Source organism: Clinocottus analis, unplaced genomic scaffold (assembly GCF_023055335.1).
Source record: "Clinocottus analis isolate CAN_PGR_092001 unplaced genomic scaffold, fCliAna1.0.p SCAF_5, whole genome shotgun sequence".
In the NCBI taxonomy this organism is placed as follows: domain Eukaryota; kingdom Metazoa; phylum Chordata; class Actinopteri; order Perciformes; family Cottidae; genus Clinocottus; species Clinocottus analis.
The window spans coordinates 15,792,822-15,806,899 of NW_027176207.1; the positions used below are offsets into that span (position 1 = coordinate 15,792,822).

Sequence of the window (14,078 nt, forward strand, 5' to 3'; positions counted from 1 at the left end):
GCTTCTTCTTCTGCAAGGTTTAATGGCCCCAGACTGGAGAACTAGAGCCACCATGTGTGTTTATCTCAATGTGCCTAACTCCTCATATTTGCACAAAAGTATTGGATCGAATCGTGAATTATTTTTCATTTTGTTTTCTTTTGCTGAGTTCCTACAAAGTGGATTGTAACAGAAACGTTCTTCTCATTTTTAGGGTGGTGGTTTGTCAGCGCAGAAGATGCCCAGGGCTGGGTCCCTGCCACCTGCCTGGAGGCTCAGGATGACCCCGATGACTTTAGTCTTCCAGGGGAAGAAGGTACAAAGATTTTTCCACCTCGGGGCTTTTCAAATTGTAAAATGTCAGGAGGCAATATAGCATTTACTCTCAAACCCACTACTGTATGTGAATGTTACCATTTGAATAAGGAGAGTTGGTAGAGGTTAAAATGTACTTTTATGTATTTTTTTTTTGTGCTATTGCCTTTTCATAAACTTCTTAAGTGCTACACACTTCATGTGTAATTTGGCCTGTGGAGCACATACCAGACATATAGGATACATAAAAGAATTAGAAGTTGTCAAACTTTGATGATGTGCAGATCGAGGGATCAAATGTGAAAATTGCTTTTCTTTTCTGGTGAATTGCTCTTTGATGATGGAGAGACACTGCCGCTGTCTGGACAACAGGTGTGGGCGTTTCAGTGTGCATTATATTCATGGAGCGTATACAAGAAGCAAACTGGAATGTGGACTAAGGTTTAGAAACCTCAACTTTGGATATTTGGCCGTCAACCTTTAGTTTCGTTGAAACCAGAAGTGACAGGAGAGGGTGGAGCTCATTGCAACTGAACGCTGATCAAGATTATTTCAGTCGAGACAAACGTAGCAATTAACTTTCATGAACTGAAAATCACACCGTGAAAGGGTAAAAGTTCTATGACAAAAACATGTACAACTCAGAGACCATGACAACGCCGTGGTAGTGACCTGTCAATCACAAGGAAGCCCCGCCCTAAAGCAGACCCTACTTCATTGTCTATTTTACTCTAAATGGGACCATAAATTACAAACTGAGCATGCTGTGTTGAAGAAGACTGGAAACTAGCAATTGAGACCTTAAACTCATGAGTACAATCACTTAAAAACAGCATTCCAAACTAGAAAATTTCGCAAGAAATTTTGAAAGTGTGGCTACTACTGCCGTAAGACCTCGCAATATATAGCTTTTGTTTCTGACGCCCGTCTCTCCTCCAAAGCACTTGAGTTGGTTTGTGTGTTAAACTGATTGGCTGATATGAAGCACCTGTGTGCTGCCGTCGTCATGGTGACCAAGTGAGCGCCAGCAGACTGATTAGAGGCAGACTGGACTGTGGACTTAAGGAAATAAACTACTGAACGTCCTGAACACACACAAACGTATATGAAATATCATATGACCTTATTAATGATCACAGTGTTGACAACTACACAATATAAAACACACGTAAACGTCTTTGCGTGTGTATGTATGTGTGTCTGTGTATGTTTGTCTGTGTGTGTGAGACAAACAGACAGAGAGACAGAAGTCATCTGTGTTGTGTGTGTGTGTGTGTATGTGTTTGTTTGTTTGTGTGTGTGTATGTGTTTGTTTGTTTGTGTGTGTGTATGTGTGTATGTGTGTCTGTGTGTGTGTGAGACAAACAGACAGAGAGACAGAAGTCATCTGTGTTGTGTGTGCGTGTGTAAGTGTCTGTGTGTCTGTTAAACTGCCCTAACGAGAACACCTGTGGGTCGCTAGAGCAAAGGTTGCCATGGTGATGACTTCAAAGGGACTTCCTTACGCTGAGCTTAATAGACCTAAATACTGTGGAACTCCTTTCAAACTATTAAAAAAAAATGGTACTTTAAAAGCCACTATTGCTTCGATATCGCATATTGAGCGTTAGGAAGACTTGATGAACAGATACTGTGACTGGCGAGTCTGTACGATAAAACATGTGTCTGTACGGGCGATTTACAAATCAGGTACGAGCTTCAGGGGAGACGTGGCTTTGGAGGGAGATTTAACATGGCGGCGGATGGACTTGCTCTCACATTCAGTCCGATTTCAAGACGTCTGAGTCTGTTGGATTCCTATCGACCACAGTTTATGACAGAAGACAAGATTTCCAACGTTTCTATCCAACAATGGTGTATGAAGAGTGAACATTGTGGGAGTAAAGACAAAATACGTTTTATTTTTTTAGCAGTTTCTGTCGCTTCTTCTCACTCTGTTAATTGGTGCGCCACCCTCTACGAACATTTCGTGAAATTTTTTTGACAGTTTTTGACGTTTTTTGCATTTTTCGGGAAAACGGCCGGGCGAATCTCTTAGAAAAGTCATACCTCACGATTCCCGCGCAAACCGCACGTTTCGATGTATTTTTTACGCATGTGCTGGCAACGCTCTGGGAGGAGTAGTGGTTTGACTATAAGAAGAATAATAATAATAAGCCCGCAGGAGAACATGAAGTGTGCTTGCAGCATGGGGTCTATGACCCCATGCGGCTGAAGCCACACTTAATGAGGTTGAATACCTCAATCATAGAGCACCAATTAACATCATACACGCGTAGTATGTAAGAAATGCATTAAAAAGTGAAACTTTTAAATAACTGGCATAAATACAAGTGAGATTCCATGAAATTTAGAGCTTAAAAGAATGACACTGTAATGACAGTGCAGCACATGGTAGCAGCCCTACTGAGCAAAGGCGGGTAGCCAGCCGATATCAAAATGACAAACCATATCTCACATCAGGGCCAGCCTCAGAATTATATGGTTTGAAAGTGGACGTTGAGCTGGCTTGCCCGTCTTCGTTGAGGAGGTCGATCCCTGATCCCTGAAATTAGAGAGTCACTCACATTTGACATCCAATTCCTCTGGCATGAAGCAAATTAATTAGCAATCGTGCAAGTACAGACTAAAATATGGTCAAGGTGTCCCTATACTAGGCAGCATGTCTTCCAGTAATGAGAGATTTAATTACATAGTCCCAAGACAATGAAGGAGGCCAACATCCTCCCACGGATGCTAATTAACCGTGAACCATGTGGTCCTACTATTTAAAGAATAAGTAAATAAATAAATGAAGCTCCATTCTGTGGCATGTTCCCGCAGTATCACAAATGAAAGTTTGAAATTGGGATGCGGATCCAAATAGTCCATCTAGCAAGGGTGGAACCTGTATCACTATGATAAAAAAAATAAGAAACATAAATATAACAGAACACGTCCAAGAATCTAAAGGGGTTATTTGTCGGCAAATTTCGAATAGGCCGACCAATACTGCTTTTAATTTAGGATTAAAAAGCATCCTCCAGATGGAATATGTAATGTTCACTTCCTATTTTCCTCACTTACTGTGCTGGGATGTCAGTGCCTCGGAGATTCTGGTCACTGCCAAGGCACTTGGGTCGTCGAAGAACTTTAGGGGATCTATTCAGCACAGGCTTTGGGCAAGGTGGAGTGCATGCCTTTCTTCTCCCTCTTTTCTCAATATGTGTGTGTGTGTGTGTGTGTTTTTGTGCATGTACACACACAACTGTATGCACGTTTGTTTTTTCATGTGTATGTATGACATGTGTGTTGCATGAGAGATCCCAGCATGTAAAGTAAATCCTTGCACGGTGAACTAATGTCTGATCCAAATAAATAAAATAAATTACAAATGATGTAGCATTTTGATTAACCGGCATTAAACACTTGATAGATCCGTATTAGTACATGGAATTCCTATAATATGTAATAATGGTAAAGCTAATAACAAAAGAAGAAATGACATTTTCTAGCACAGTAGCAAGTTTGTCCTGTTTGTGGTCAACATGTTTGTTTGTGTGTCGCACATGTTTGTGTCTCACACCTTCTCACTCCACAAGACGCTGCTCGAACCTGCCTCGTTGAAATCCGTCCGCTAATAGGAGGCCGATGCACTTCTGAATCAATGAGAGTATGCCATCCTAATAAGGAGAACGTTATCAGGGAGAAAGGAATTTTAACCTTTTTTTTAAAAGTTTACAGACATTTGCACTGCATACCGTGAAAACAAGTTTAAACTATTTCACAAACACAACACCACGCTTCATAAATGTACAGTTTGAAACACTACAAGCGCTTGTCATCCAAGTGTGCCACTGTGTGCTTTTGTCTCCCATGCCGTTACTCTACAGCCACATTCATTTGTACCACCCTGTACAACCCTGTATTCTTTTATCTGACAATATGTTCTTTATTTGACTCCAGAAGAGAAGTATTCCGTGATTTACCCCTACTCGGCCAGAGACGAGGATGAGATAGACCTTGAGAGAGGCATGGTTGTAGAGGTGATTCAGAAGAACCTGGAGGGCTGGTGGAAGATCAGGTAAAACAAATCACTTTACTCTGGAAAAGTGAATATCAAAAACATCCGATCTTAGATACTCATGAGCAAAATACTTAACTGACAGATTTTATAGCACAGAAGGAGACTTTGCAGGTAGCGTTCTCGCCTGAACCCAGTGATTGTACATCTCTCCTTCACTCAGGTACCAAGGCCGTGAGGGTTGGGCCCCAGCCTCCTACCTGAAGAAGACGGACATCCAGGGCCAGAAGCAGTCAGCAGGCGCTGCTGCTCATGCCAGTACCAACGATCTCGATGGGTTCTCCAAACAGAACCAGCAAAACAATGCAGCCAAAGAGAACCGAGACAACAGCCAAAAAGAAAACAGACTTTCGTTTTTTTCCGACAACAAAAGTAAGAAGTGAATTTCAAAATACAATAAACTTATGAAGTCTTTTGCTCTTTACATAATTTGTTGAGTTGTACAGTAAAATGATTGATTTATTTATTGTCTTATCCCTCCACAGAAGTGGGAGCAAGACACAGACCTCCTCCACGCAGAGATCTTACCATTGTAAATTCCATTTTTTAATCTCTCTTTGACATGGTGCGGATTTCTGTTGCGTTTAAGAATTGCTCCATCTTTTTAACCGCTATGTGTCCCGTTCCCGTTCTCATTCTCACAGCCACGAGGGACAAACCTACCAAAGCCGCCGATTCCTCCTCAAGTTGAGGAAGAGTTCTACACCATAGCAGACTTCCAGACCACCATCCCCGATGGTATTAGCTTCCAAGCTGGAGTCAAAGTGGAGGTGGGTCAGGCACTTCCTGAAGTTGTATTCAAATTCAAAATTTCCTTTTTCATGAATTCTATAGTTGTAACATTTGTTTAAATTACAACTTTTTTTTAACCTACCAGGTGATTGAGAAGAATAATGGTGGTTGGTGGTACATCCAAATAGATGACAAAGAGGGCTGGGCCCCTGCCACCTTTATTGACAAGTACAAGAAGACCAGTAATGCCCTTCGACCGAATTTCCTTGCCCCTCTGCCCAATGAGATGGAGAAGCTGAGACTGGAAGATGGTGGACCTTCAAATGTTTCAGGGACAGATGACAGTTGGTCAAAACCTTTACCGGATGAGCCAAACACAGCCCTTGAGTCCTGTATCCGGCCTAAGCTGAGAGATTGGAAGTCCAGTGCCAACAAGGTGCCCCCTACTATCCCCGGACCTCTGCCTGCAGCTCCAACAGCACCTCCAGTCGAGGAGAAACCAGCTCTTCCACCTCGAAGGGAGTCCATTAATAAGAGCTTTGAATTTGAGGTATCTGAGAAACCAAGGGCTGATCATTCCAAACCTTTACCTCCAAAACCCCCGGCTCCTGGGGTCATCATGCCGCTGGTTGCACCCAAAGCAGCCCCATTCAAACAGGACAAACCCCCAGAGACCAAGAAAGAAGATAAGAGCAAAGTTCTTCACCTTCGGAATGAGATGGGTCTTGAATGTGGCCACAAGATCTCTGCCAAAGAGGTGAAGAAGTTCAATCTGAAACCCGTACCTAAGCAGCCACCAAAACCCAAACCGGAAGCTCAGGAGGAGAAACCGGAGGCAGCTGGCCCAGCAGTGTTTATGAAACCAAAGCCAATGATCCGACCTAAACCGGTCCCGGCTGCCAAGCCAGATCCTCCGGCAGAGAACAAACTAGACATCACCAACCTGAGAAGCAAGCTGAGGCCGCCAAAACCTGCGGATCCAAGCTCCTCGTCAGCTGAAGTGAACCATCAGAATGACGCATCAGCGGCAGTAAATAGTTCCCACCCCAGTGCACCCTCAAGCTCTCCCCCCACCCATATCCCTACACTCAACAATGGTAAGCACTTTGACGAGCCAAAAGTCCCCCCAAAACACATGAATGGTCATAGCCACGAGAGCTCACCACCCTCTGCAAAGCCAGCAGTGCCTCCCCACAAAGAGCCACCACAGAGACCCCCCACCATGGGTCCAAGGAGACCTCCTCCTCCAAAGAAGACCGACCCATCCAGCCCAACAGAGTTGAAACCTCCACCTGCTCTCAAAGATATCCTGGACATTTCCAGGGGCCCACCAACCCAACTCAGCAGACCCCCTCCCCCGAAACCCAAAGGGTTTGTTCAGGCACCTGCAAACAAAGAGAAGGAAGAGCCCAAAATGAATAAAGTGCCAGTTCCCCCCAAGCCTCAGTTGAAGAGCGAGAAGCCCAGCCCGCCCAGGGACAAGCTTCCACCCTTGCTCATGGAGCACAGTAAGGATGATCTGTATTTAGCTGTAGCGGACTTTGAAGGGGATGACCAAACGTCTAGCTTCAAAGTGGGCACGGTGTTTGAGGTGAAGGAAAAAAACAGCAGTGGCTGGTGGTTCTGTAAGAATATAGGACAAGAAGTTGAGAGCTGGATTCCCTCAAATTACCTGAGCAAGAAACCTTAGTGTGGATGTGCTCTTCAAAGTGTCGCCATATGAAAAAAACGAAACAAAAGATTGAAATAAACAAAATATCACTACTTTGTAGCTAATTAGCATTTTTTTTTAATTTAAAGGTACCTTTTTTTTTTTAAAGTGACATACTTTTGTTCTGTTGCATTTTGATAAGAATATTCTACCTAAACCAGCAATAACACAAGACCTTGTTGGGTATTGTGATGTTTACGTTTATTTTTTAATGTTGACTTTAGATTTTTAAAAACTAAACAAAGTGCTTTCCTTTCGTTGCCATATGCTAGTCGCGGCTTGTCAGTCTTGCCATAACTTAAGCTAGTCGCTAGAACAGCCACAAGTGTATCTCCGGCCATGCCTTCTACGGTGCCTCTATATTATATGCAAAGTGCTAATGTGCTTAATATACTGTATGCAACTGTAGGTATATAGTCCTTGTTGGAGTCATCTCCATATCACAGGAGAGAACATAGATGTTCAAATCTAGCAGTGGACAAAGACTGCACATGAACTCACAGGGGGGGTTCAATGACTACATATGAGCTTTCAAGTGCTATTAGCAATTACTGTCCGTGCCAAGTAAAAGAGTTGTTTGTTATACGAGAGACATGCATATGAGTTTTTCTGCTATTGTAATGCGTTTCTTCATTGACTGCATAATTCCTGTTGTGCACTTTTTCCGTCATTTCATTAGAGATCATTCGAAGGTTTGCACATGCTGAAGGAAGGGGGAGACTGCCACAGTGCTTTGTATTTCTTAGTAATAGATTTTATTCGCCATATTTTTTTTCATACTCACTGTAACAATTATCCAAAAGATGAGGCTGGAACATTCAAACTGACTGGTTAAAAAAAAAAAAATCTCTCTGTCAAAGTATTTCAACATTATGTTATCACACACCCGAGAAATAATAAGCGTGAAATGTGACTTGCGGAGCAAATCCGCATATCGGTACCAGATGTCTGACCTAAGAAATTGATGATCTCCGGTGATTTGTGCAATGACGTACAGTCTTGTATGTGTGTCTGTTCTAAACCGAAGTTTGGTGCTCAAATAACAGCAAAGTATGACCATTGTTTAAAAAAAAAAAAAAAAAAATGTTTTACATTGTTTGACTGGTCTCAAGCATGGTGATTTTTTTATTGTACAGAAATGAGAAGCATATCGTAGCTGTTGTCACTTTTTCTTTGATGGTCCATCTGTCAGGTCTTTTACACTGTACTGATGAGGGGGTTGGAGGAAGAAAGAGCAATAATTTGGTTGGTTGGTTAATAGGACTTGCAAATTGGAGGTAATGCAGAGATTGGGTTGTTTTTGTTTCTTTTTCTGACAAGAGATTAAAAAAGTCACTTAAATGATTTGTTAGGTTCACTAAATGAAAAAGCAACATTGGAAAACAATGCTCCAAACAATCAGACAAGGCTACAAGCTGTAAGACTGCTTCTAGTTGCTATAATGTTATTCAACCTTCCATCCATGTTTCATACTAAAAAAGATGGCATGGTACAGACTAAAAAGAAGAAGAACATGTAGTGAGGATTATTTCATGAGGACAAAAGGCAGGAAGGTTCAGTACAGTGTAAGGCAAATGTATGGGTTAATGGTGTCATTTCAGTATTGTAATCTTATTTACTTTTTTACTCTATATTTTTCATTGCATTGAAGCTCCTTTTCCTTAAGTCAATAAAAGTTTCTGATTTTTCAGTACACCTGTTGTACTGTGTCTGATTTCAAATATCTGCAGAAAATTGTGCTACTGCTGGGATGTATTTTATATTTTGAAAACTGCTACAGAATTCAGTCTTGTTGCACCGATCAAAGGGCTTTGTTTTACAGCAAGTGGGTCCTTTATGTTTTCACCTTCACATCCTTGTTTGATTTCACACTTGTCCACTTGCTTGACAGTTTAGGGGATACGTGAATAGAAAGGAGAGACTCCTCAGGAGAGGAACAACTGCTGGCTGGTGAGCATAAATGTAAAGGAAAAATAATCAGCTTTACAAAAAGAAGCATTAAATACTGTAGATGGGTCATTTAATGAAAAAGGCCTTAACTTTTTGTTTATGAGTTCAACATGGATGCCTTAACTTGTGTTTCTATGACATTGTGAAATTATATTTTTACCATTACTAGACTTTAATACATAGTACTATATAACACTTCACCATACATGTTTCCATTGCATACTAAGTTATATACTATGACATTTCTATGGCATACTATTTTAAGACCAGGTACACTTAGCGGCATTTATGACAATTATTTCTATGACTTATGGCGGTCGACTTTCACTTTCAGAATGTCAGTGCTGATTGTGTTACTGTCAATACTATTAAAGAGCCTGCACACCAATTAAAAAATCTGCCTTTATTGAGTAATTTACAACAGTGGTTCCTTCTGTTACAGCTTCATTCACACTCACAACCCCTCCACACAAACTGTATCCTGTAAACTGAGGCAGACAGGAAGGCATACATGGAGCCATTAAACATGGCAAAGAAGAGAATTTTTACAACAAATTTAAATACTTTTGAGATAGCGTATGAGAGGGAGAAAGATAAAGCTGTACCCGATTATTGACCTGGTTCAATGGAAATCTGCAGGCCAAACAAGACAACAAGCCGCAAAGTTTAGGTTTAAAATGTAACATCAAAAGCCATCTTATTGTAGGCTGAATTGTTGCACTCCCATAAAAAGATAGGAAAAATCTGATTATGTTCAAATCATATGTAGTATAAAGATTTAATAATTTCTTCGCAATGCTGTTTCTTTCAAAAGGTTAAATCTATTTTTGGAGTTACATATATTATTCCCCCTCTCAGTGCAAAGGAAGATGAAGTTTAAGAAAAATAAACCTCTTTCAGCTCAGCAAAGACATACATGTAATATTGCACTTTGGTTAGCAGGCAGCGCATTTACTGCACACGGTAAAACAATTACACACTTAGCACATTTCTTTAAATTCCCTATTCAACATCCTTTAAAGAACAACAGTATTGGTTTGGCTTCATCGGCTCCCATCCAGTGTGACTGAATTTACAGTAAAATGACAACAGAAAACAATTATCATAATAGCAACAATGTGAATAGCAATGAGTCTCTCCTCATCTGTCAAAAAGTCATTCCCAAGTAAAGTAAAAAATTGTGATCTGGATTTAGCCCCATCCCCCATTTCAAAAAATACAAAAAAAATAAGCACAGTTTTCATACCCGGGGTGTTAAAAAAAACAAGAATATATCTAACTTAGCATTTACAGTGATACATCTGGATATGGTTGTTCTTTGTGAGTGAAAATAAATAAAAGCAGACATTAGCTGCTACATAACTTATGGACCAAACGGGCCAATGAGCCAAGGCATAGAGACAGTGGGAAAGATAAGAAAATGGTCAGTGACTATCAAATTTTGAGTTTGTTTTGGGTTATATTATTTGGAAGACGGCACTGATAATTAAACAAAAAGTGCTTATTTACTGGCTCACCAGTTCTCATACGAACAAACATAAATTATCCCCAACAAAATAGTATTTTTTCTTCAATACATATTAAGACTAATCATTATTTTTGGTATCTTCAGCTCAACGCCACCGTATCATTTTACCTTCACGGTGGGCAACAGGAAGCGAACCTGAACATAAAAAGGAAATTAAAAACACTATGGGAGCAGATGTAATGTAATCGAGCACATGAGGAGTTTTAAATCCATCAAATACTACAACAATAAACACATTTGAAAAACCAACAACAAAAGAAAAACCTTAGAACGTTAGTAAAAACAAATATCCACTAAAACATTAAAGGAACCCAACGGAGGGACAGGTACGCTGCCATCACAGGCAAAGCAAATTAAAATGGAGGCAGCAGACTATTGTACGGCCTGCGGGGGTACAAGCGAAGGCCTGGTGGGAGGAAACATTGTGCAAAGTTCCGGAGGATGTTTTTATGTCGTGGACGAGTCTTGGTAGGGCACAAACTTAGAGAGTTTGTTGGGAGAACTTGGACTTCGACAATCGGAACTCTGACTCATCCGAAAGAAAGCCGTCTGCTCCTTTTTCTTCAGGTTCAGCTCCTCCTCAAGGGCCTGGGGGTTGGAGTAGAAGGGCGGAAACCAGAATATATATGAGATTAACTGACCAGGTTTACATGGAAACCTTTTTTACATTTGTAAATGCTGTGCAGGTGGAATATTCATATTCTATCACAGGGTAAAACATTAGAGTGTGACCCTTAGGTATGCCATCCATATTGAATTTGGGTGACTAGGTAGACTAAATATAGTAAAGTTATGGGTTGTTTTTTTGGAAAACTGATATATAATGCAAAGAAATTGACAATAAGGGACACATTTGAATTTGTGAACCATGCAGATAACACATTTTAATGACATTATGACAAGAGATTAGTACCATCTTTCTGGGTTTCAGCTGATCCCTCCAGTCCTTCAGCAGCTGGTTGTGTTGTTCATCCAAGTTCTTGAGTCTCAGAGTCTCATTCTCAACCAACAGGTGACACTTTTCATTCTGAAGCACAAAACAAGCTCTCGTTAACAATTGCAGGAAATGATTGTACTCATTTAGCTAAACGCATTCTAGAGACTGGGCAAACGCTGATGGGAGCTGTGAAACAAACCAAAAGATCTAGTGGTAAAGATGAGAAAGCGTTGCCCCTCACTCACCTGTAGCTGCTGCAGCTCTCTGATATTGCTGTCGCACTGGCCGATCATCTCTCTCATCTGGTTCTCGTGCTTCTGCTGCTGATGAAGCCTCTCCGCCTTCTGCCGTTTCTCCTCCTGCAGAGAAAACTAAGACACAAAAAGGGAGTGAGTCACCAAATAATTCACTTATCGTTCAAACATGGAGGGAGAAAAAAAACCCTCGCTCGTCCTACCTGTTTGATTTTCTCCCTGTCCAAGTTGCTGCCCGATGAGTTGATGCGGAGGCTTTTCTTGAACATGGCCATGCGGGTCTTCGCCTCGCCGCGCTGGATCTTCGGCAGCCGGTTCTTCTCCTGCTGCTGTCGACCTTTCAGGAGCTCAATCATTCTCTGATTGTAGCACTGCATCTGTTCTTGTTCCTGTCGTCACACAGACGATAGAACACATTGAAGGCTACATAGAACAGACATTTCATGTGTAATATACTTTGACACTGCTTGTGTAAAAAAAACAAAAAACAACACACATTTTAAAAAAGATGAAAGCTCTGAATAAAGTAAGCTGAATACTGAATATAAAAAGCCAAATGAATTCCTGATTCAAGGATATATTTTGCTTTTATATGCCATCCAACATTAAATGGGTGTAAACAAAACTCAATAAGAGTTATAAATGTACCTTCTCGTGTTTTTTGAGAAGCTGATGCCTCTGGAGGAAGTACTGTTCTTTCAACTGCTGCTTCATCAGCTGGTGTCTCTCGTAAAGGTTCTTCTCCTCCATTTCCCACATGAAAGATTCACGGTCTAATCGAAGTGGACACAAGAAATGACCAAGAGTTAGTGAAAGGCAACATCTGGAGTTCATAAATGTTTGCCGTTATCATGAAAACAAAAACTTAGAAATAGATCTATCAAACTAAAAGAAAACAACTTAAAAAGACTTTGAAGTGCTCCACAAATCATGAGAAAATGAAATTAGAATTTACAGATTTTTTGTAAATAAAACAAGAATTCTGCAATTTAAATAATTAATATAGTATTTGAAAAGGATTTTCATGGAATGCACGTTCGATTGATATTTTCAAAACAATAACATAATCTGGAAAATTGTCCAACAACCAAATATGTTACTATCCCATAATTTATTCAATCACCGACTTCTCATATCAGCCACCTCGCTCTCTCAGCTAAAAGTATGAAGTATGCATGAGGAACACACATCCTCACCACACACTTCTCCTTTATAAACATAGTTATGTGTGGGAAAAATGCATATGCATAGTTTTTGTACATATAGTTTATAAATATAACGCCAGTTGTGGGTTAAGATGGATAAGAGGTCATTTTGATTTAAGTGAGCCCAGTGCCTAACATCTACTGTACCTCTGATTAGCTCCTGTTTCTTGTTCAGGCATCCCCTCTCCATTTCTGCAATCTCTTTCTTGTTGTTAGAGATGATTTTCCTCAACGTTTTGTCCAGGACTTTCTTCTGAGCGGCCAAGAATGCATCCTCCTAGAGAGTAGAGGAAGACATGGATGGAGAAAATGACTGAGGGGATGGCGGAAAAAAAGTGTGTAGTCAGGTATTTACTCCCCAAATTTAATTGGAATTTAGTGTGTGATAAATTAATTTTCTCAGTAGTTAAAACTTTTCAAAACCAGTCGAGTAAAGTTTGCATACAAATACAGTTGGTTCAAATGGCTGTTGACCTTAACTTACATCTTTTATCTTCTTTTCTTGGAAGGAAGTCAACAGCTGTTTCAGGGAATCTTTACGCTGATTCCTGGGCAGTTTATCAACCGATTGTTTGACCTAAATACGTAAAAAAAAAGACATGTCAGCAAAGTCCGACCAGATGTAAACACAGGTACACAAGGAACCAAAAAAAGTATGTAAAAATGGACAAAAACATTATTTATGCTTGAAGACTGAAAGCTTTATTGAACCCGTTTTCATTCCCTTCCCCACCAACTTGTCTTCAATGTACCTCCTTTTTCTTTTGTCTCATCTGATCCTGAAACCTGTGGTGGTCGCGCTCCTGTTCTGCTTTGATACGTTTGGTCTCGTCCTTGAGTTTAACGTGGTGGTCACTCTCCATTTTCTCAATAGTCTGCTTCTGGTGCTTCTCCAGGTTCTCCAGCTCCACATCGTAGTGCTTCTTCTTGGTCTGGAGAGGAAACAAGCTCAATGTTAGCGTCGGTGAAAATAAAAACAGCCTTACCGCATTTTGTAATCACATGATTACTTATTTTTATTACAGTATATTATGTTTTTTTTTAAACATTATTTGTGACAGAGCATGCAATGACATTTTATGAGATTTTTTTCATGGCATACTATAATTTGAATTTGTAGGACATTTAAATTGCATATACAATTTTATGACATACTATTTCATTACTTTTTTCGGCAAACTATAATATTACTTTTAATTGCTTTTTCACAATATCGAAAATCGTTATAGCATACTATCCTATACATTATATACTATGACATGTTATAGCATACATTTTGTGACAAATCTTTGATAAAATAAATATATACATTGATATATAGACCCTGAAAATATATGTGTATGTGTAACTTTAAAATCCCGGAAAGAAGAAATGCATCACAAGCCTGCTGTGCTCCTTCCAGCC

At 40.2% G+C, this 14,078-nt stretch overlaps 2 protein-coding genes across 5 annotated transcripts in view; one reads left to right on the forward strand and one right to left on the reverse strand.

Annotated features, from left to right (window-relative positions):
* Positions 1–8,493, forward strand: part of sh3pxd2b (SH3 and PX domains 2B) — a 37,092-nt gene extending 28,599 nt beyond the window's left edge. For 2 of the 4 annotated variants that reach the window (XM_068599978.1, XM_068599979.1), the window contains 7 exons: positions 194–295; positions 3,377–3,460; positions 4,240–4,357; positions 4,521–4,729; positions 4,843–4,889; positions 5,002–5,127; positions 5,235–8,493. In XM_068599978.1, coding sequence (XP_068456079.1) covers positions 194–295; positions 3,377–3,460; positions 4,240–4,357; positions 4,521–4,729; positions 4,843–4,889; positions 5,002–5,127; positions 5,235–6,779 — 2,231 coding nt within the window. In that variant the 3' untranslated portion in view covers positions 6,780–8,493. The remainder of the gene's footprint in view (positions 1–193; positions 296–3,376; positions 3,461–4,239; positions 4,358–4,520; positions 4,730–4,842; positions 4,890–5,001; positions 5,128–5,234) is intronic. The other 2 variants (XM_068599980.1, XM_068599981.1) reach the window with 1 other exon arrangement.
* Positions 8,494–9,152: 659 nt separating this feature from the next.
* stk10 (serine/threonine kinase 10) overlaps positions 9,153–14,078 on the reverse strand; it is a 37,275-nt gene continuing 32,349 nt past the window's right edge. Inside the window, exons 13-20 of the mRNA XM_068600999.1 lie at positions 13,427–13,606; positions 13,159–13,251; positions 12,822–12,951; positions 12,118–12,242; positions 11,673–11,858; positions 11,461–11,586; positions 11,192–11,305; positions 9,153–10,866 (exon numbers count right to left, since the gene is read on the reverse strand). Coding sequence (XP_068457100.1) covers positions 10,726–10,866; positions 11,192–11,305; positions 11,461–11,586; positions 11,673–11,858; positions 12,118–12,242; positions 12,822–12,951; positions 13,159–13,251; positions 13,427–13,606 — 1,095 coding nt within the window. The 3' untranslated portion in view covers positions 9,153–10,725. The remainder of the gene's footprint in view (positions 10,867–11,191; positions 11,306–11,460; positions 11,587–11,672; positions 11,859–12,117; positions 12,243–12,821; positions 12,952–13,158; positions 13,252–13,426; positions 13,607–14,078) is intronic.